Source organism: Barbus barbus (assembly GCF_936440315.1).
Source record: "Barbus barbus genome assembly, chromosome: 19".
Taxonomy (NCBI): Eukaryota; Metazoa; Chordata; class Actinopteri; order Cypriniformes; family Cyprinidae; genus Barbus; species Barbus barbus.
The window spans coordinates 15,546,378-15,568,152 of NC_136747.1; the positions used below are offsets into that span (position 1 = coordinate 15,546,378).

General features: G+C 37.3%; 1 protein-coding gene across 1 annotated transcript in view; it reads left to right on the forward strand.

The window, feature by feature from the left end:
- Window positions 1–21,775, forward strand: part of cdk6 (cyclin dependent kinase 6) — a 37,700-nt gene extending 15,925 nt beyond the window's left edge. The window contains exons 5-8 of the mRNA XM_079441402.1: window positions 15,524–15,633; window positions 20,886–20,936; window positions 21,015–21,150; window positions 21,487–21,775. Coding sequence (XP_079297528.1) covers window positions 15,524–15,633; window positions 20,886–20,936; window positions 21,015–21,150; window positions 21,487–21,636 — 447 coding nt within the window. The 3' untranslated portion in view covers window positions 21,637–21,775. The remainder of the gene's footprint in view (window positions 1–15,523; window positions 15,634–20,885; window positions 20,937–21,014; window positions 21,151–21,486) is intronic.

Here is a 21,775-nt window from a genome sequence, read left to right on the forward strand (position 1 = left end):
AACACTGTTCTTTTAAACATTTTATTTATCAAAAAATCCTGAAAGAAGTATCACAGGCCCCAAAAATATTAAGCAGCATAACTGTTTCCAACATTGATTATAAATCTTCATATTAGAATGATTTGTGAAGGATCGTGTGACACCGAAGACTGGAGTAATGATGCTGAAAATTCAGCTTTGCTGCACAGGACTAGGGCTGTCGCGATTCGTCGATTTTAGTCGACTAGTCGATTTTTTTTTAAATCGTCGACTTCATTTTCCTCTGGTCGACTAACCGGCACAATACCGGAAGTGGCACATTTCACGGGCGAGAATCCATAAAACACATTTTTAGACTATTTTCCAAGGCTGCATGATATATTAAACCCATTTAAAAATCATAATTAAGCATAATTGTGAATTCACAAATGCTATGATTTAATTAAATAATTATATGCGATGCAGATCACACAGTATATGCGCTTTAATTATTTCCATGCGTGCAGGTTAAGTTCGTGCGTCTCACAGCGGCTCCACAGAAACTGTTATCATTTACATGTGGAGCGTCTCAAACTCATCTCTGCATGTTGTTGTGAGTTTGGGTTTATTATAACCTTCATCTGGGAACGCAGCGCGCACCATTTCATCAGATTTGTAAGGTAAATCATTTATAAATCTACACTAACAGGAGAATACATTGCGATTTCAAAATAAAAGCTCAACCCCTCACTCTAAGTTACACGGTTTGATGTCCACATATTCATGTAATTACAGCGGCTATAGCATTTCTGTCCCAAAGAAAGGGCCAAATATTAAAGATTTAGTGTACGTTTGAATTAAATGGTGCTTGGTCAATATTAAACAGTAATGTGTAAAAATAATCATCAGGCCACTGACGCCCCTGCAGGCCTTTGTTGTTATGCATAATCTACATTAGCTCTATTGTTTATTATACATTATGTATTTTAACAGTTTTGTTCAATAAAACCATATGATTTCTTGCTTTTGATACTTTATTTGAACTAATTATTATGGCATCATTGCTATTATATATGAACTTGAAGTCATTTTAAAAGCTATTGTTCACTTAAATCCATTTTTATTTATTTTTTATTTTTATTTTTTTATTAATTAATTATAGGGCCCTATGAAATCCGTTTTATTTCCAAATTCAGTTTTTTTTTAATTTTATTAATCAAAAAATCCTGTCTAATTAATTTAGTTTTACAGTTTTATCTTTACCAAATTCTGTTTTTTCTGGATTCCATTTTAATGGTTCCATTAAATTTTAATAGTAAAAATCATCTCCGATTAATTGATTTTATATTTAAAGTATTTTTTCAGAAATACTGCACATTTACATTTTTCACCTAAATATTTCTGGTAAATACTTCTTTAAAAAAGTGTTTTTTGATTTAAATGTTTTTATTAGTAGACTAGAACACGTGAATATGTTGTCATTCTCACACTATAATAGTGAACTTTGATTTCAGTGATTTGGACTATGAGATGGACACTTGCTTCTTGTACTCTATGTTGCACTTTACTTTTGCTTTAAAGGATTTCATAGAAATTTGGATTTTATTTGGTTTAATAAAATATTTTTAAAGTAAAATTGTTGATTTTATTTTTTTGTGGAAAATTAATCGTTTAGATTAATCGATTAATCGAAAAATTAGTCGATAGATTAATCGAAATAAAAATAGTCGTTAGTGGCAGCCCTACACAGGAATAAATTATATTTTAAAGTATACTAAAAATAGAAAACTGATATCTTATCTTACTGATCCTAAACTTTTGAATGGCTATATAATTTCTTCTTACTGATTTTTTTATAAATATTTGATTTTGATCATATATATATATGACACACACACACTACTACTACTACTATTATTATTATATATTTTGAATATCTTTTAATTTATTAAAGGATTTTTCAGTTATTTTATAGATAAAATGTTTATTAAAATATTACTTTAAAATTATTTTATTATTATTATATGTATGATTTTTTTATGTATCTTTTGTACAAAATGTAACCTTTGCACTGCTTTTCTCTGCTGTACCATCCCTCTGTACCTTAATTCCTTTAAAATCTAAATCCTGTCGTGTATGCAGGTGGAATTTCAAATTTTTCTCTTTGTGTCCTGAAGTACAGTATGATCATTTTCAATGTATTTGATATCTTGGTAGCTTTAGGAGTGTGACATGCAATCATACTTACAAATAGATCCCTAGAGACCGATATGGGTGATGCCCAATCAGATGTAGCATTGAAAGACTACCTGTCGGACATGTGCCTGAAAACGAGCACATAATGTGTAAAGTGAAACCTGTAGAGGCTATCCCATGTCTTTGGCCTCACAAAGTGGCCTAAGCTGAGATGAAATAGACTGGGCAATCGAGTCACATACTCTTGAGCATGGCTCTGATGTCAAAATATAGCACACTTTGTCTTTCCTCTTCTTAGAGAAAGTGCAAGTTAAGTCAGCAGATATTTTTTGCATGTATTTTACATGGCTGATTTATTGCATTTTTATATTTAGTTAAGATGTCAAGATGCGAATATTAAATTTAACCTATCTAAATATAGTTGTTACCACGGTCCGTATCACATGCACAAGGGAGTGCAAGAGCATGCTACATTAACACACTTTTTCACATCTCATTCAGTTTGCAGATTCTGAATGACTGCTAGCGCCAGTTTTGTGTGGTTTCGGTGGTTTTTGTTGCTGTGCAAAAAACGTTTCAGTTCTTTAATAAGGGGCTTCTGGCTGTTAAGTCGTTGGGAGGGTGTGTCTCTGTGAGTTCACCTGGGAATCTACCATTAGAAAATATCCCCTCCGTTTTACCTCACCCCACACAAACTGAGAAAAAAAACGGGCGATAGATAAGGCAGGGGGTTGCTTACAGTGAGCATGGACTCTGTGGCTCCTGATTAATGTTCCCGTGCCTGGAATCCCCCTATCACCCGCCCTTCAAGCAGCTAAAAAAATCCATTTCCTCTCTCTCTTGGCAGTTACAGGAATGTCGTTATTGTGCATGCAAAAGCAGACGTGCTGTTATGGCTTTTGGCTCCTCATTCTATGACAACACTCAGTGTTAGCTACTAGTTTGCCATGCTGACATAAACTGTACATTCGAAGACTTGAGAATTGCTGAATGGACCGTTTGGCTGAGTCATAACTGCCCACCAGAACGCTTGCAGAATTATGATGATTCAAAACAGACTACCGTTCTCAACTCAAGGAGCTTGAATCAGACAGTTAGTATGAAGTAAATGATACCCATTTTGCATAAATAAATATCCCCTTTGGGGTTTTTCTGTGCAGTGTTTGATAGTACTTACCTAATGTTATATGTAGTTTTTATACCATGTATCTGCTAAGATTTAGCATATACACTAATATACTTGTCGTCATTGTTGTTAAAGATGTTAATAGGGACTACAAAGCTTTGTAGATGAGAAAAACCGAGCAACCGAGGGCTGGATAGACCACCCATCGGGTGCACTGAGAGGTGGAGATTAGCCTGACCCTACAAATCTCATGGGTCCATAGCATTGTTGATCATTAGAATGACTCTAGTTCTCTTGGCGGCTTTTGTCCACTTCTGATTGACAGCCTAAAGCATGGACACAAAACACAAGCAACTTTTCTTATTCCCTGTTTGTCTTTTTTGGGTGAATTAGATGCCTTTTTATCCAAGCCAAGTTCATTGGAAAAATTTTGATTCTTGCACATCTTCTGCAACACTTTTTTTTTTTTTCAAAGTGAAATCTCCAGGGTGTGGCATTAAATGTGCATTCAGTTTTATCTGAAACGGATGAACGTGAATACTGCAAAGTTTAGTTACAGTGGATGCTGTACAGATTGCAGCAGTTTGAAAATTAAATATCCGGTGAGTTGAGATAAAAGGTTAATTCTCTATTGTGTTTGAAATTAACGTATGACCTACACTAAACCCTACCCTAAACTGATAATGTTAACAAAATAAAACATTAGATTAAAAACGCATTTGCTGAAGCATCTATTCCATTTTGGCTGTTTATCTTGACTCGTGTTTTATGGGACTTAACTTTGAATTGCAAGTACAATGCTGTACCAGGTGAGCTACTGAGCAAGTTTACAATGCCAGAAAAACCATGCATATAAAGCTGGCTATGTGATGCAAAGCAGTTAAATTGACAAATTATGGACTAAGATAATAGTGTTTTGAGGTGTAACCATGTGAAAATAAGTCTCTATCAGTTGATAATCTGCCCCATAATCATAATGTTTGAATGTGTTTTTCTGCCTCTAGTGTCCATTTCAGTTGGAATCTGCGGTAAATTGTATGTGTAGGTATGTTTTTGGAGTTTTGCAAAAATCTAGGTACAGGCATGTCCGGTGAGCCTATAGGTTGCTTTTAGGGCTGTCAAAAAAAAAATCTAATTTCGAATATTCATGAAATTTAAAATAAAAATACACATTTGAATGCAAAAACTTTGCATTCAAATTTTAGGTGTGTGTCAGGCAGCCTTCTTTGTGGCGCACGGAATGTGGCGACAATGTAAGTGTCATTGCATTTTGATGCTTTTGTAAACCTATCCAGTTGAACCCACTAGATGCGGCGCTGCTACATTGTTCATTCAAAATATTGTGGAAAATGAGAACATCAATGCGGAGAAGATCTTGTTTAAGATCTTGGCGAAACTGAAACCAAGCTGTTCACACAGAATGCATATTTATCGCAGTTTCTAAAGAGACATCTATCACCGTTGCACTCGCTTCTCGCACAAGAGAGCTGCATGTTTAGAAGGCCATGTAAAATTAATGTAAGTTCAAAAAATGTCTTAAGACTTTATGGCGGTTTTTCCCCATCCCACTGTATCTCATATTTTTAAATTAAATTAAATGTGATTGGTTTTCGCTCCTTTTATTAAACTATAGGTTACTTAAATGCATGATGCTGTTTTGTTTCTAATTGTTTAAACAACTTTATTAATTATATATGGTTTATAAACATTATTTTAAACACTATGCACTTTTTTCAAAGATAGTTGTGTTATTTTATTGCTTTGAAGAAACAAGAATAAGTAATATTTTACTCTATGCGCCCACTTGTGGCCTCAGGAGAGAAGCCAAAATCTTTTTCCCCCTAAATGGAATTATGCCTTTAAAATTCGAATATAATTCGAATATTGATAATATTTAGGTACAAAATTCGACAGCCCTAGTTGCTTGTATCTCAGCCCATGTACAGTGAGAAGCTGCGCTTGACACTATGATGCATGCAAACTGTAATCTAGCGTACTGTATGGGGTTGAAATCAATTGCGGCCTATTCCTTTATACCAAATGGAGTTATTGTAGAAATGGAGGCAGCTGGGATTGTCCCATGAAAGTGATTAGGATCCTGCTCAAGCAAACATCATGTGCACCGCATTGCTCATGAAATTGGATTTAGGGAACCGCAGGCAAATGCCTCAGATCATTTATCCAACTGATTGTTGTACAATTGTTACATCTTTTAAGTGTTAAGTAAGCATACATTAATCTATTACTATACTACTCCTGCAAGACCGCCAAACATTTTTGCATTGAACAAAGTGAATAGGTTTGTCTAGTCCTTTTATCATCTTATAAATACGTTTTATAGGCCTTTCCGAAATAGATGCCTGCAACCGTTTTTCTGCATACCACAAACTTCATAACAGTCTGTGCTGTGGGAGTCCTGTGGGCCCTGTCACTTCCTTCCCCTCTCATGGTAGAATGAATCCATTATATGAATCCGTTTATATCACCTAGCGACCACAGCTTGCTGGACTCTCATCCTCTAACACAGACCATACCACAATTTAATGCTGATTGAGTTTCACTGAATAACCGTGGATGATGGATATGTTCAAATCTGAAGCAGATTGTGTCATTTGACATCTAATGGTTTGGGGGCTTCAGTTTACAGAAGAATTCATATAACTTTAACTTAAAGAACAAAAAACTTTTGTGAGCTGGGTTAAGTGGTTTCAAAAACATATAGTGCAACCACTGTAGCCTGATTCACGAATAATTTAGAATCATTTAAAAAGACTCTCAAACTCGAGGGTAATCAGTTTGAATCAGAAAAACTGTTTGTGAGTCACTCCAATCTGTTTGCACAGTTCAAACAAATTAAACTTGTGACTATATTCAAAAAGCCTCACAAGTGTATAACTTGCCAGCTTGCCAGTCTGAATCAGTCTATAGCCTCTTTCACACAGCCATTCTGGAAAATACACGGAAAATGTGTCACGTGATTTGTCCAGGGATGGTCTGATTTGGTTCATTCACACTGCCAATGATTTTCGGTGTGGAATCAGTGCGTGCGTTCACATACAACCCGTAAAGATCCCATAAAGACACGTGACATTTCATGTGATGTGTATAATGCACCGCGCACCATTTCACTAAACTGGCAAACAATTTCAGCTTCAGCGCGGATAGTGAGGAGCTCCCTGACCGCTGCTTCATTCCAGTTTACATATTTTTCATCACGTCAACGTTGATCTGCCTTCAAAACACCCGGTAAAAGAGTCGCATGATAGCGCGACTCAGCCTTTACAGCTTTGGTTCTGGCTTTTGTTCACACAGAGCTCGTTCCGGGACTGAACCCGGCAATGTTACTAGGTCCCCAACGTGGGATCGATTCCCAGAATTAATCCCGGGACGTGTTTGCGTTCACGCAGAAGGCACTCCGGCAATTTTCCAGGACCAACGTGCAGTGTGAAAGGGGCTTATGTGAATCATGGAAACAGATTCTGTTTACAAACAAGTGACTCTTACGAACCACTTACAAATCATTCTGGCTGATTAATTCGTGCCAAAAGTGTGGTCCGATTGATGAAAAAAATGAGTTGGTTCTTTTAAGCAGTTGTTCAAAAAGACACTCAATCTCATGAGTAACAATTTTGAATCACACAGACGATTCAGTTTGCCCAAACAGATTGCTCTGATTTACAACGAATCTGTTCTTTTCATGAATTGCTAAAAAACTCTTAACTTGGCTGTTTGAATCAGTCTGACTGAATTGCACAAATCAATCAAAAATAACTGATTCGTATGAGCCAGTTCTTTTAAATAATCTTTCTCAAAGATGTGCAAACTCGAAACGGTGTGGTCTGATTTTATAAACAAATGATTTTTAGTGAATAAACTCACTGAAAAGTGGCTACTGAATCAATATGACGCACTGAACGGTTATTATTTTCCATTATGTCTGACTTTAAGCAAGTTTTGTTTGCTTAAGAAACTTGAGTATCATTTTTGATCACTTGTTCATATGTGTAAACATTTGCAACTTTTTTTTTATCAATTTACACAACTTGACTAGTCATACAATCATGGTTAGTAGCTACTTATTCTGGCAGACAAATAAGATGAGCAAGGCTTTTTTGGCTGTCCAAACAGCTTGACAAGTAGGGCCACACTCCAACAAACTGATAATGCAATTAACAGTCCACTCCATCTGTCCTCTCATTAAGCACGTCTGGTCAGATTTGCTGTCGGAGACTTGCGCCTCTTCTAATCTCTCCTGTTTGCAGGCTGTTGCAGACGATAATCATTGTGATGTGAGCATGAATAGGAAGAGACGCACAGACAACCTTTTGTGTTTAAAAGTCCCTTCTCTGATCGAAAGTGAAGCTAGGCATTCCTAAATGAGGCTGTAGTTGTTTCAATACACGTGTAGGCAGGGGAAATGACTCATTGTTCGACAGCAGAAATTATTCAACCCTTTTTACGAAATGAATATGCATAATGGGATTTCCATTTTGAGCTCCGCTTTACTGTCCAGTGCAAACCAACAGTATCCAATCAGATCATCCCCTTTAAACTGAATATGATACAGAGAATAAGCTTGCTAATGGAAGTCTGACAGAAACTTAATAGTTTAAACATGTTTAAACAGAGTACGTTCTATTTTAGCTTTGTGTTTGGAATGCTTGTTGCATGCCATGACAACATAAAGCTAGTGATACTCTAATCAAATATTTCTTGGAGAATACTTAATCTAAAAATAAAAATTGTCATTTACTTACCCGCATGTTTCTCCAAACATGTATGACGTTCTTCTACGGAACACAAAAGATGATATGAAGAGTGCTGTTGTTGTCCATAACCATGAAAGTCAATGGGGTCCAAAATAACACTGGACTACACTGACTTTCAGCGAAATATCATCTTTAGCGTTCCACAGAAGTAACAAGTCTGGAACAAGATCACATTATCATCATTGCTTGGCAGGACCCCATGTCCCACTCTTACACTTCAAAAGAGGTCACACTTTCGAGGAGATACACAGACACCTGCACTTTAGTGCTTCCACTTGCCTGAAGGAGTTTTGTTCTCATAAACCCTTTCGTTTGACCATGACACTAAGATTTAGCAAAAAATGTAGCCAGGCTGAAACAAGCTACGGGCGTTAGCCGTTGAAACAAGTTTTGCAAAGCACAGGGGGTTGGTACTTGGAGTTTTCCAAATAGTTGTGTTTCTTAGCAAGACATTCTGTCCAAAACATAAATCTTAATTATGAAAAATTGTTTAGGTTCAGATGAATCCCGCCAGATTTTTTTAGACCGATCTTGGTTTGAGCTGAGCGCAGCGGCTTGTTCGTTGCCAGACAATGTGCTTCTGCTTTGGACAGACTCAAGAGGCAGTGGCATGTCTGGAAAAAGGAAAACATGGCACGCAGGAGAGCACGTGCGGCACACTCTGGGAATGTTTAGATATCTCCTCCGGTATTCCAAAAAGGAGAAAGGAAGAGAAAAAAAATCAAGCGGAAAAAGCAGGGGGGTTCCAAACACCAACAGACACACAAAGAGTGGCGCAGCACAATGTACAGGGAGCGTCTTATTTGGTATTTCCTGTGTGACCTCTTTTGCTAGCGGTCCACAGAAAGTGCTGAACCCTTGCTCCGGGACCTTGTCAGTACTATTTGTTGACGGGCCAATGGCTGCAGGCCAACCGGGAAAAGGGGACTGATTTGGGGGTATGTTGCAGGATCAAATGGCATCTGGATATTAAAGCCTTGCCTGTACCAGAGCAAAAAAAAAAAAAGAATTACAGCATATATCAGGAATTTTCCAACTAATGATGTGCGGATGTGGTAGCGCTGGGGAAAAGGAGTCTGACTGTGCTTTCTTTGTTCGCTCAGAGAGGGCCCCATACAGCATTCCTGTAAGCTCTGCATACTTTGGCAACAGTTGTGGAGTTTTTTTTTTCTTTACTGTATACAGTTTATGCATGATGCTTGCTTGGGCCTTCATATATCTTTTTCCAATCTCCAAACCTGATAGTATTGTTGCCATTTGAAACGGATTTTTAGGGGAAAACCCTCAGGCTTCACAATAATAGTGTTTACAGCCCGTTTGAATGGCTCGTCCCAAGACAAAACATGGTTGGAGGGAGGCTTGTTCAGTACGACTGCAATTTGCAAGCACAGCAGACACAAAAATGGCCTGTATATTCAGTCTAACTGTTAGTGTATAATTAAAATATTTTATTACGGAAAGCTTTCTGCACAATACAGCTCATCAAAATAAGAAATACTTTTACTTATATTGATTTTAGTTACATTTTAACAGAATTTTAATCTCATTTTAACTTTAACTTTTATTTTTTAAAATAGATTTTTATAAATAAATAGCATTCTGTTCCATTGCACTGAGCTCCGCCTATCTTTTTTTTAAACATCTTATGTAAATGTGCCCTTATGAAATGCATAATTATACAAGTAAGTCAGATTAGTTGACTAGTCACTTATGCAATCGACCAACTAGTCCGTTTTAAAAAATACGTAGTTTTACACATCGTTAGTGTGCAGAGGGCTTTCAGGAGCTAGCTAATGATATCACTCACTGATCTATTACCAGCTGAATAATGGGTCATCATGGAGGCTCATTTTTAGCAAGCGGCATTGTGCTGTGCCAAGTTGGTGGACTTGCCCCTTTAAAAGTGTCCGGGGGCGGCCTGAAAGAATGCGGATGAACGTCTTGTGTTGAAGGGGCCTTTCATCCTTCGCTTCCTTTGAGAGAGACAATGTAAACAGAGGCTCCTAGCCAACTCCATCAGCCAGGCTCATTCTGAATCACATTGTGTCTCTATTGCTTTAAACCTATTGGGGTAAATCAAAGGAGGGGTTTGGGTAATGGGGGCTAGAGTGCATGATCTGGAGTGGGGTACAGAGAAGTGCAGGGTGGCCCAGTGCAAGAGTTGAGCCGCTGGGTCGTTGTGGATATGCTTGGTCAGTGGCGCTGAGAAGAGCTTCTTGGTTTCCCTCGTGCTGAGAGGGCCCACACTGTCTCACCAGATAGGAATGCACAGAATGCTCTCTTTTAATCTGGAGTCAGCCAGAGCTGCTTTATCTGACCCTTTTATTTGCGTCCAGTTTCAGAAAAACCTCTGTAGGCTACCCTGTCGCACAACCACTAGCACGGTTAGAAATTTAGCGAGGAGGGGGAGAGAGAGAAACTTTAAATGCTAGCATGTATTCATGCTCAATCCAAAGTATACAGACTGGAATCTTTTTACTGAAAGGATATTCGTTTCAAAGCAACTATTATATGCGATCAAATAAAAAGCAAACCATATCCAAAGATGAAATGTTAACCCATTAATGGCCAGATTTTCCGAGTATTCACGGCAAGGCTGTTGGAGTTTGGGGTTGGTAAGTTTAGTCGAAAAGTCTCTTGTGCTCAATGCATTTATTTGTTCAAAACACAGTAAAAACAGTAATACTGTAAATACTATTGCAATTGAAAACAACTGTTTTCTATTTGAATATATTTTAAATTACAGTTTATTCCTGCAATAGCTGGTAAGCTGATATTTTCAGCAGCCATTACTCCAGTCTCCACTGCCACAAGTCCTTCAGAAGTCATTCAGATTTGGTACTCAAGAAACATTTCTTATTATTATCAATGTTGAAAACAGTTGTGCTGCTTAATATTTTTGTGGAGACCCTGATACATTCTTTTCATGATTCTTTGATAGAAAAAAAAAAAACTGCTTTTAAAAAAAAATAGAAATCTTTTCTAACATTATTATCTTTTCTGCCACGTTTGATCAATTGGATGTTTCCCTGCAGAAAAAAACATTCATAATGTTTAAGAATAAAATCTTACAGACCTAAACATTTTAATGTTAGTATGCTAAAAAAAATATATATTTATTTATTTGACATAATTTCTACATTTCTGCTAGCTGTTTTTGAATGCATAATGAATTATTTGCACAATCTTTCATATGAACATAGGCTACTGTACAATTGTTATGCAAGTTTTAAGATGATTTAAATTTAGCAACGTTCTATATAAAAGCTCCTTCAGAAAATATTAAGATAAGGCTTTTGCTTGGTGATCACTAAATATGCCAGGTGTGACAGCAGAAAATGGCAGCTTGAATTCAACAGCCCCACACAGAGCAACTTGTGCAAAAGCTCTTCCAAAAGTTGTCTTTTACAGGTGCATCTCCAAAAATTAGAATATCGTGAAAAAGTTCATTTTTTTCTTGTAACTTATTTCAAAAAGTGAAACTTTCATATATATTTTAGATTCATTACATGTAAAACATTTCAAAAGTTTTTTTTTTTTTTAAGTTTTTTTTTTTTACTTTGATTAGAGTTTACAGCTCATGAAAGTCAAAAATCCAGTATCTCAAAATATTAGAATATTTCCTAAGATCAATCAAAAAAGGATTTGCAAAACAGAAAAGTTCAAGATCTTTAAAGTATGTTCATTTTGCACTCAATACTTGGTCGGGGTTCCTTTAGCACAAATTCCAGCATCAGTGAGGTGTGGCATGGAAGCGGTCAGCCTGTGGCACTGCTGAGGCACTATTGAGCCTTCAGCTCATCTGTATTGTTGGATCGACTGTTTGTCATCTTCCTCTTGAAAATATCTCATAGATTCCATATGGGGTTCAGGTCAGGCATGTTGGCTGGCCAATCAAGCACAGTAATATCATGGACAGCAAACCACTTGGAAGTGGTTTTGGCACTGTGGGCAGGTGCTAAAGTCCTGCTGAAAAAGGAAATCAGCATTTCCATAAAGCTTGTCAGTAGATGAAAGCATAAAGTGCTCTAAAATCTCCTGGTAGACAGCTGCATTGACTTTGGACTTGATAAAACACAATGGACCAACACCAGCAGACGTCACAGCACCCCAAATCATCACTGACTTCGGAAACTTCACACTGGACTTCAAGCAGCTTGGATTCTGTGCCTCTCCAGTCTTCCTCCAGACCTTGATTTCCAAATGAAAAGCAAAATTTACTTTTATCTGAAAAGAGGACTTTGGACCACTGAGCAACAGTCCAGTTCTTTTTCTCCTTAGCCCAGGTAAGGTGCTTCTGAAAAAAGTGGCTTGGTAGCTCTTTTCCTGAAGACGTCGGAGCATAGTGACTCTTGATGCACTGACTCCAGCTTCAGTCCACTCTTTGTGAAGCTCTCCCAAGTGTTTGAATCAGCTTTGCTTGACAGTATTCTCAAGCTTGCGGTCATCCCTGTTGCTTGTGCACATTTTGCTACCCAATTTCTTCCTTCCAGTCCACTTTGCATTTAATATGCTTTGATAATGTCCTTGAACAGCCACCCCTTTCAGTAATGACTCTCTGTGACTCACCCTCTTTGTGGAGGGTGTCAATGATTGTCTTCTGGACCATTGCCAAATCAGCAGTGTTCCCCATTATTGTGGTTTCAAAGAACAAGAGATACTCTGAATTTATACTGTAGGGATGGTCATTTATTGAAACTCAAATGTAAATATTCTAATATTTTGAGTGACTGATTTTTGACTTTCATTAGCTGTAAGCTCTAATCATTCAAATTAAAACAAAAAAAACTTTTGAAGTGTTTTACTTTGTGCTTTACATGTAATGAAACTAAATTATATGAAAGTTTCACTTTTTGAAATCTACAAGAAAAAATTAACTTTTTCACGATATTCAAATTTTTTGAGATGCACCTGTATATGCAACATCTGTAGGCACCTAAAAATACTGATAATAGATTGGTAGAACTTTTTTAATTTAGTTACCCGCAGGATGAAACGAGTTAATGTCAGATTTAATCTTCCAAGACTTACATAATTTGCTTTGCTTTCAACTGCATTTTACGTGTACAGTAGTCTCTTTTTCCTTTTGGTTAAATAATGGTAATATGACGATGAAACGGTTCTTTTTCTGCGAATCTTTGTTAATTTACGTCAGAAGCTGCATGCATATTCTTTGAAGTCATAGTATACAGCCACTCTGACATACAGTCTGTGTTTGACGTGAGCTGAGGCGATGTGAGTACACTCTCGTGTGTGCTAGTATTGGTGTCATGATGCAGACTGTGGCATGTGCCAAATTGACAGAGGAACTCTGTGGGTAAATGTCACAAGCTGTTGCCATCTTTGAGTGTCACCCATGAGAGAAACATAGAAGAAAACCATGGCGCTTGCAAGCATTCTGATATTTTTAGAATGCATTGCGTTTTATCATGTGCCTTTGCTACAATAATTCTGAAGTGCTATCAGTCAGTTCGTCTTTTTTTTTTACTTTTGAGGGTTTACAGTGTTTAATCGCTGCAGTGTATCTTAACCTTTGCTAAGCTGTAGCTAGCTAGTGAGATCCTGTGTGCGCCAGCAAGTGCGTGTGTATGCTTGCGGTGTGGCCTTTTATTAACACTGTCACACAAGCGGATATACTTCAGCTTAAACATCAGTTAGTGTCGGTATGTGGTTCTTCCTAGAAGTCAAGCAGCGTACACTCTTTTTTTCTACTTTGGTAGTGCACATTTAGATAAGACAGCAGCTTAGGGTTTGTATCATTGCATTTAACAGAATATTTGGATTGAAGATGATAGAGTCAGGTTATTGGGCTTGCAGACTTGTCTTCTAAAATGGTTGTTCTTGTTTGACTCAATCAGAATGGGCTTTTAGAAGTCTTTAGAGTTGAATGTTGTATGAGGCACTTAGATGAGCCAATATAAACTTTATACTGTCCTTATCATTGTGTTTTTTTATGCTAGTAAACAAATTTGAGTTGGAGTCAACTGGTTTGAGTCACTATGTGTCTGATCTGGGACTTCTAAAAGTCTTTTAAATACAAAACCACCTTCCTAATGAAGTGAAATTCCGCAGAAGAATCTATTTTAGAATATGTTATGTAATTTTGCTGTGGTCACATGGCAACAAAGAGGCCAAAATGCTTCATCCTTTTATTTCACCTTCAACTTCCTCCCCATTTCCACTAAATCAGGAAGACTTAAACAAAAAAGCGCCAACACATCATATGCGGTCCCCTCACTAAATATAGTCTGTTATACATACGAAAAACGTGAATATATTTCGCACCGCAGCCATTCTAACACAAAGTGTGACACATGAGTCATTGGCTTTTACAATTAGAATGATTTACATACTGAATCAGAATTATTTGCATTCAGTTTAAGCTGACGATGTTGTTGGGCATTTTGACCGTATCTTAAAGGCCCTAAGATGTTATATTGAAAGAACATTTTAATTCAGGATTAGGTTTAATAAATGTATATCGATTATACACTGTAAAAAAAAATCCTGTTAAATTTACAGAAAAAAATGACAGTTGTGGTTGCAAGAAATACAACTATTATTACAGGACGGTATATTGGTCCCTGTGTATTATATGGTATATTTTATTAAGTACCATATTTAAAAAAAAAAAAAAAAAATTCGTAAAATTGAATGTGCAAGGTTTATGTAAGGTATTATCTGATTCCAGTTATTTTAGCTGTTCAAAAACAGTCAATTTTTACTTGAAAAATCCATGCATTTGACAGTATTTTACAGTAAAAGTACATATCATATGATGTTAAACAGTTTACAGTTTTTTACTGTATTTGGTAAGATAAGTATAGATGTATTTGATTTTGATCTCAAACTAAATTGAACTGAACAAGTTCTTGATGTGTCTTATATTTATAACCCATGAAATAAACAGAGTTCATGTCAGTTTCATTGTGTTTCACCATACGGATGACCCTTTTTCCTTTAGTTCCTCTGGCGTACCCTCGAGCACTGCACATTTTAGGATACGAGTCACTGATATACGCTCCAGGCTTTGCTTACAAACACAAGCCTGAATGATTTGGCTGATAAGCCTGGGGGTTTCTGGGCCCAGAGCCTACTGGGAGGAGAGCGAGAGAGCACTGAGGAGGGAAAGCACCTGGAAGCCATCCACCCTGGAGCAGGGTCACTGAGTTTTGTCTGGAGGCTCTCCCTACTGTAGCTGTTAACAGCAGTATCCTGCATACTGAGTCTTCCTGGGCTTCTGCAGCCTGAATAAGGCATTTGTTTGGTCAATAAGGTCAGTGTAGAAGTAGAGATAGAATATATAGACAGAACAAGCGCTCATGTGTGTACATTGCCAGCTTCATTCTAATAGTATCTATAATAATAATAATAGCAGTAATACCAGTTTACACCTATAATGGCTAGTAAGGCCATGTAAATAAGGATATCCGGTGTACTAATTTTTCTAATAATTATTTTTGTGTGTATGCAGGTGGTGACGTTATGGTATCGCGCTCCTGAGGTGCTGCTTCAGTCCAGCTATGCTACTCCTGTGGATCTGTGGAGTGTCGGCTGCATCTTTGCTGAGATGTTCAGACGGCGGTAAGTTTGCACAGCATCACTGTGAAACTCACTTACTGTAAAACAAAGTAAAATAGAGGATTCTGATGGGTGATGCTGAGATAACTGAGGGAGCAACAAGAGTTCGGATTTCCCTTGAGTCTATAAATAATGATTTTTATGGAATTAATTTTAAGAAACTATATTACTATAGTTTTATATTGTATTTTATGGTTATGAGTATGGTATAACACAAAAAGAAAATAAAAAAAACAAATGCGAAAAGATAAAATGACATTTAGAAGAAATTTATTATTTAGGTCCATACTGCATCTGACCACATTTTTGCAGGAGGCTGAGATTATTAAAACGGACATAAAAAAAAAGAAAAACTGTCATTGTGGTTGTGACAGGCACTACAGACCTGAGCCGTTCATCTGTGTGCGGTTTAACGAATCTTTCCAACTGCTTAACTCAACACTGACACATTTATTAAAGCTGCTCAATCCAGTGACAGCAGGATTTAACGGTTCAACAGTTCTCTCTTTGGGGCTTCTACTTCACCAACTTTGTAGTGCATTGAAACTATTCTTTTAAGGCTCTACAAAGAGAAAACTTAAGATTCATTACATTTGCTTCACACAAGAGTTCTACAAAAAAACTAATTTCTTATCTTCAGTGAGAATACTGAGATGTTAATATCTAGATGATGTCCAGGAAGCAATTTCTCTTATTAAACCAATCACCTATCCTAAGGGTCTTAAGTGCCAGAAAGGCACTGCTTTCAAAAGTGTTGTGTGTGAAAAAGCTCATATGTGTATATATGCATTGTTGACACATTCCATTCCTCTCTGTCAATGAAGTTTAATTAACCTCCCCTCCTCGTGTCGCTGGGGGGGATTGCGTGGGCCGATGTTTTTCTCTCCTGACGCGCCATAACAAGTGCATAATCGGATGAAGAGGGAGATTTTAATGGAAAGCGCAGACACACGAGCACGGACACATTTTAACACACATCCTGTTTCACATTCTAACGGGCCCACCTGTCCACCCCTTCCGCCATCCATTGATGGTGTTTGCTTTACAGGAACGGTAGATAAACATTAGCTGACTCAGTGCTTAATACAATAATCCTATTGGAAACTTTCAGATAGGAAATTTATGATTAGTTGTGTGCACATAACTACGTGTTTAAACAATGACTTTGCGTTTGTTAATTACTATAGGAACCCTAAAACAGCAGTTATATCCATTCAAGTGTTTGGTTTCTGCTCTCTAAAGCCATGTACCATAGAAACGCCACTGTGCTGGGCTTCTGGCAAGCCTCCATGAGTGCCTGGGGTGGAAGGGTAAGGGGGGCTTTCATTGCTGCTACCAGCACACCTTTTCTCCTCCTGCAGGTGATTTAAGATTGCTTTTTAAAAGGCCACCTGTTGTAGATTAAAGGGCACCTGGGACCGGGTTTCTCCTCTGATGTCTGAGAAGTGCACTGTGCTGTACGCGCCAACTCCAGTAATGGAGGTTTTCAATTCACCTGAGAGTTATAAAGATGTAGAGCGCCTCAGCCAGCAACATATTGTATGGCTTTCTTTAAGATGGAAGTTTAACTGTTGAAGGGACAGCTTTTTCTTGGAGAAGATTGTGTAATGCGGGCCTTTTGACACGTTTTGGCTCAGTTGTTTTGTTGAAGGTTTTATAAAAGATCTTTACTTGTCTGATGGTCACAATGCACAAAGTTTAGACATACTTTATGCAAGTCTGTATCTGTATCTCTTGGAGGATGTAGTGATCAGTCAGTGTGTTTCTGAATGACATAAAGTGCTTTTGAAATTCCGCTTTTACAAGGGTTGTGCATATTGCTTGAAGAGTCAACGCGCTGCTTTAAGGTCCTTGTTTTCACAACTTAAACCTGCTCTCACACAAAAAAGTATTGGTACTGCATATAATATATAAGAAAATGATCTATTTTTAACATTTATTTTGAATTTGTTTTTCAGTTTGATTATACATAAAGTTCAAGAAAATCCATTAATAAAAAGACATGAATAAAAACTTTTAATAAATTCATAATGTTTCCAAAAGTCAGTAAGTAATTGTGGTAGAAAATTTCAGTATTGACAAAAATAACCTTGAATATGATTTTTACCATAATCGAATAGCTCGGATATGTATATTTATGTATCATAAAGTCAAAACTAAAATTCATAGTCAAAGCTGAAATTCCCATTAAAGGGATAGTTCACCCAAAAATGAAAATTACCCCATTGTTTACTTATCCTAGGTGTTTATGACATTCTTATTTCAGATGAACACAATCAGGGTCATTTTAAAAAATGTCCTGACTCTTCCAAGATTTATAATGGCAGTGAAGGGTGGTCGAGATTTTTAAGACCAAAAAAGTGCATCCATCCATCATAAAAAGTGCTCCACACTGCTCCAGGGGGTTAATAAAGGCTTTCTGAAGCGAAGTGATGCGTTAAGAAAAATATCCATATTTAAAACTTTAGAAACCTTTATCACTAGGGCTGGGCGATATATCGCATGCGATATTGAACGCGATATTGCCTAGCTTGTCAGTGAACTACGGGTGCGTGTATTAAATGCTGCTCCATTTGAAAACAGGTGATGCAGATTTAGCGCTAATCAAGGAACTGGCTTTACTGACGAGATGCGCATGCACATCGCATACGATATATCGCCCAGCCCTATTTATCACTAGTTTTCACTAACAGTCGTATGCATGTTCACGACTGAGTGGAGTTGTAGTGGATGACATAGGTGTAGTGTAAAGTAAATCGTACGGTAAGTATTTTGTATTAAGTAATATGGCATAAACTTCCATTTATTATTATTTATAAATGTATTAAGTCTATTAGTTCAGGTTGTTAAAAGTAATATGGTGCCATAGCCCGTTAATGCTTAATATTTATGAATTGTTGGTTACATTTAATCTCTCTTTCTCTTAAATTACATTTTTTTTTCCTGAACCACATGAAACCAACACAAACTCGAAGAGCGCTTTTCCAAGAATCTTGCACGTGTTTTAAACTAAAGTTTTCCTTCTCTGTATCGTGGACACTATCCGTCATTGACTCACACCTTTTCCGGCGAGCCAGCGTTCACCGATTCAGATACACCAATGCATTCCAGAGGTCGAGCGGGTGGAATGTGGATAGAGACACTGGCACTTGGAGCATGACTCAACTGCGTGTACTGGCCTGGTGTGTGCCTGCCTGTGCCCACTCACTCAGGAAGCCTCTGCCCCGGCATAATGTCTGCCTTGTGCAAAAAGCCACTAATTCATTCAGACTAACAAGTAGCCCAAGGGAAGGCAGAATGTGCTTTAGAGATTTTCAGCCATACTTGTTTTGGCATGACACCGCTTTAGGTGAGATCTTTCCCCCCGCTCACTATTAGAAAATAAAACGCCTTTTGTCTGATTTAACTGCTCGGGACTGACTTTGCCTTTGAGGGCTTCAGCAGTTGATACGGCATGTGAAAGGCATGATAATGGCAATTTTCTTTTTAACAAGTGGGTTCAAAGTGAAAGGGATCGGGAGCATCCGAGGCGTCCATCTCACCTGTAAAGAATGTTCAGCATCTTAGCCGTACAAAGACGCCTCTGTATTGTAGCTGTAAGTTGAATAGTGCAAGTCACATTCTTCATTCTGAAAAATATGAAGACGTTTGTCTGTCTGTTCCTCACTAATCTTTAAATTAGTCTTGAGGGTGTTTGAACATCACAGAGGCGTAAGTAAACGTGCATGTGCTCACTTCTGGTTCTGGCTCTTTGTCTGATTACAGTTGAGATCAAGTTGAAGCTCCATGTGGCTGTGAATAAAGAGTGGTTGAGCTTGTCTTGCTGTTGGGTAACATCTGGTGGCAGCGGGGGGAATTACAAGTGCTGTATTTGCAGTTTGTCAAAGACTGAATGCTTTGATAGTGAGCTTATTTTAGCTCATAAATCACATATATCTTTATTTCCGTGCTTCTGTTCTGTCATTTTTTGCTCTCTCACATAGATGTATGTGGAGAGCGAAAGCAGACGGCAGGGATAAATAGCTTTTTTTCGCTCTCTTTTACTCCGTGTGGTGTGTTTTGGAGACTTGAGGCCTGTGCTTGTGGCTCCTGGAATTTGTGTGCATGCCAAGGGAAGCATGCCCGCCCACGGGTGTCCTGACTGGATTGAAGCCACAAGTACCAGCAGCTGTCCAGGCGGGTGGACTCCAGCATGTGCTGAAAAAATTCTCAGATCTTCTAAGGTCTGGCCAGGAAACAACATGCATACAGTGGACCAATGTCTGTTATGTGGCTTTAGGGTCTTAATTGTACAGTGGAAACCTATAAGGATTTTCTTTCTCTTTGCCGCCTTCACTTCTATGTGAACATCTTCTAACAATGACTGTTCATGATTATTGCAGAATTAAGAGTGTACATCTAAACATGCAACCTTTGGTTTATGACTGTCCCCCTGCAGTCTTGCATATGATCTTTTAAGCCATTTATTTATTATTTAAAGGGTTAGTTCACCCCAAAATGAAAATCTGAAAGCCTGATGTCACATGGACTGATGTCATTTTACCGATGTATTTATTACGTTTCTGGACCTGGGAACATTTCAGTTGCGTTGCTGTCTATGGAGGCTGTCAGATAGCTCTCTGATTTCATCAAAAATATCTTAATTTGTGTTCCGAAGATGAATGAAGGTCTTACTGCTTTGGAACGACATGAGGGAAGAGTAATTAATGACAGAATTTTCATTTTGGGGTGAACTAACTCTTTAAGGTGTACGATTTTTATTTATTTATTTTATTCATTAATTTCACTTATGTATTATTTATTTATTTTATTTTTAGTTTTTTGACTCATTTCAGCTTTATTTATTCCAGATTATTTTAGTTCTGGTTTTATTCATTTTAGTTTTATTTACTCAATATTATTTTAGCTTTATTTAGTTATTTTATTTTAGTTTATTGATTTGATTTTAAGTTGTTTATTCAAGATTATTTTAGTTTTATTTATTAATAATTAGTTTACATTCGTCTGTTTTGGTTTATCTTTGTTTTATAGATTTTCATTTATTTATTCATTTAATTTTATACTTATTCAAGCATATTTTAGTTTTAATTTATTAATTTCAGTATTATTTAAGTTTAATTTAGTTTTATTAAATTATTTTTGTTTATAGCTTTTTTTTTTTTTGTATGAATACAAAACTTCCTTTTAAGTCTAATTATTGCTGTAAAATGAATCATGCAATTAACTGCAATCTTTTACTTTTCTTTTTTCTTCAGCCCTCTTTTCCGTGGGAACTCCGATGTTGACCAGTTAGGCAAGATTTTTGAGTAAGTACTATAATGGTCTAGTAACTCCAACAAAAAATTGTTAGCTCTTAACTGATTGTTTTGATTATGATATTCCAGTGTGGTGGGGGTCCCTTCTCCAGAGGACTGGCCACAGGAGGTGGGCTTGCCACAGAGTGCCTTTTCCCCTCGTCCTCCCCAGCCCATAGAGGACCTGGTGCCTGACATGGATGAGCTGGGCAAATCACTTTTACTTGTAAGTAGCAGATATCAACACTGACGATATTTTAAATGATTTGACACTAAATGTCATTCTATGAAAGCAATACCTTTTCCAGTTTGATACATTTAATCACACAATTAAATGTTTTATTGTAAAAAAAAAAAAAAAAGAATTCCATTTATCATAATCTAAATGCAATTATTCCTTAAAACGGTAACAGTATTGACTTATACAGTAAATTACTTTTTTATAACAGTATATAGTGTGTTGTGTGTTATAAAAAGTCATTTTATATAAAGGACACAATTAGCCGTGACTTTTATATAAAAAGTGTTTACTGTTTTTTCTTCTCGTTTCCTCATTGCACAGCGTTTCCTGTCATTTAACCCCTCCAGAAGGATATCAGCTTACGATGCACTGTCTCACCCATACTTCCAGAGTCTAGACAGCACCAGCAAGAGCCTGTACGCCCAACCCTTCCCCAGCAAAAAGCCCTCCCTGGAGGAGAGAGCTGCTTGAAAGAACGTGGTTTCCCACTGTAGACAAAGACCCCCTATGAACTAGTCTTCCATAGCATAACATTACATGCTGCTTTTAAAAATATCACCGCAACCATTGGTCAATCATGTTTTGTCTTTGCCCTCACTACTGCCAGCTA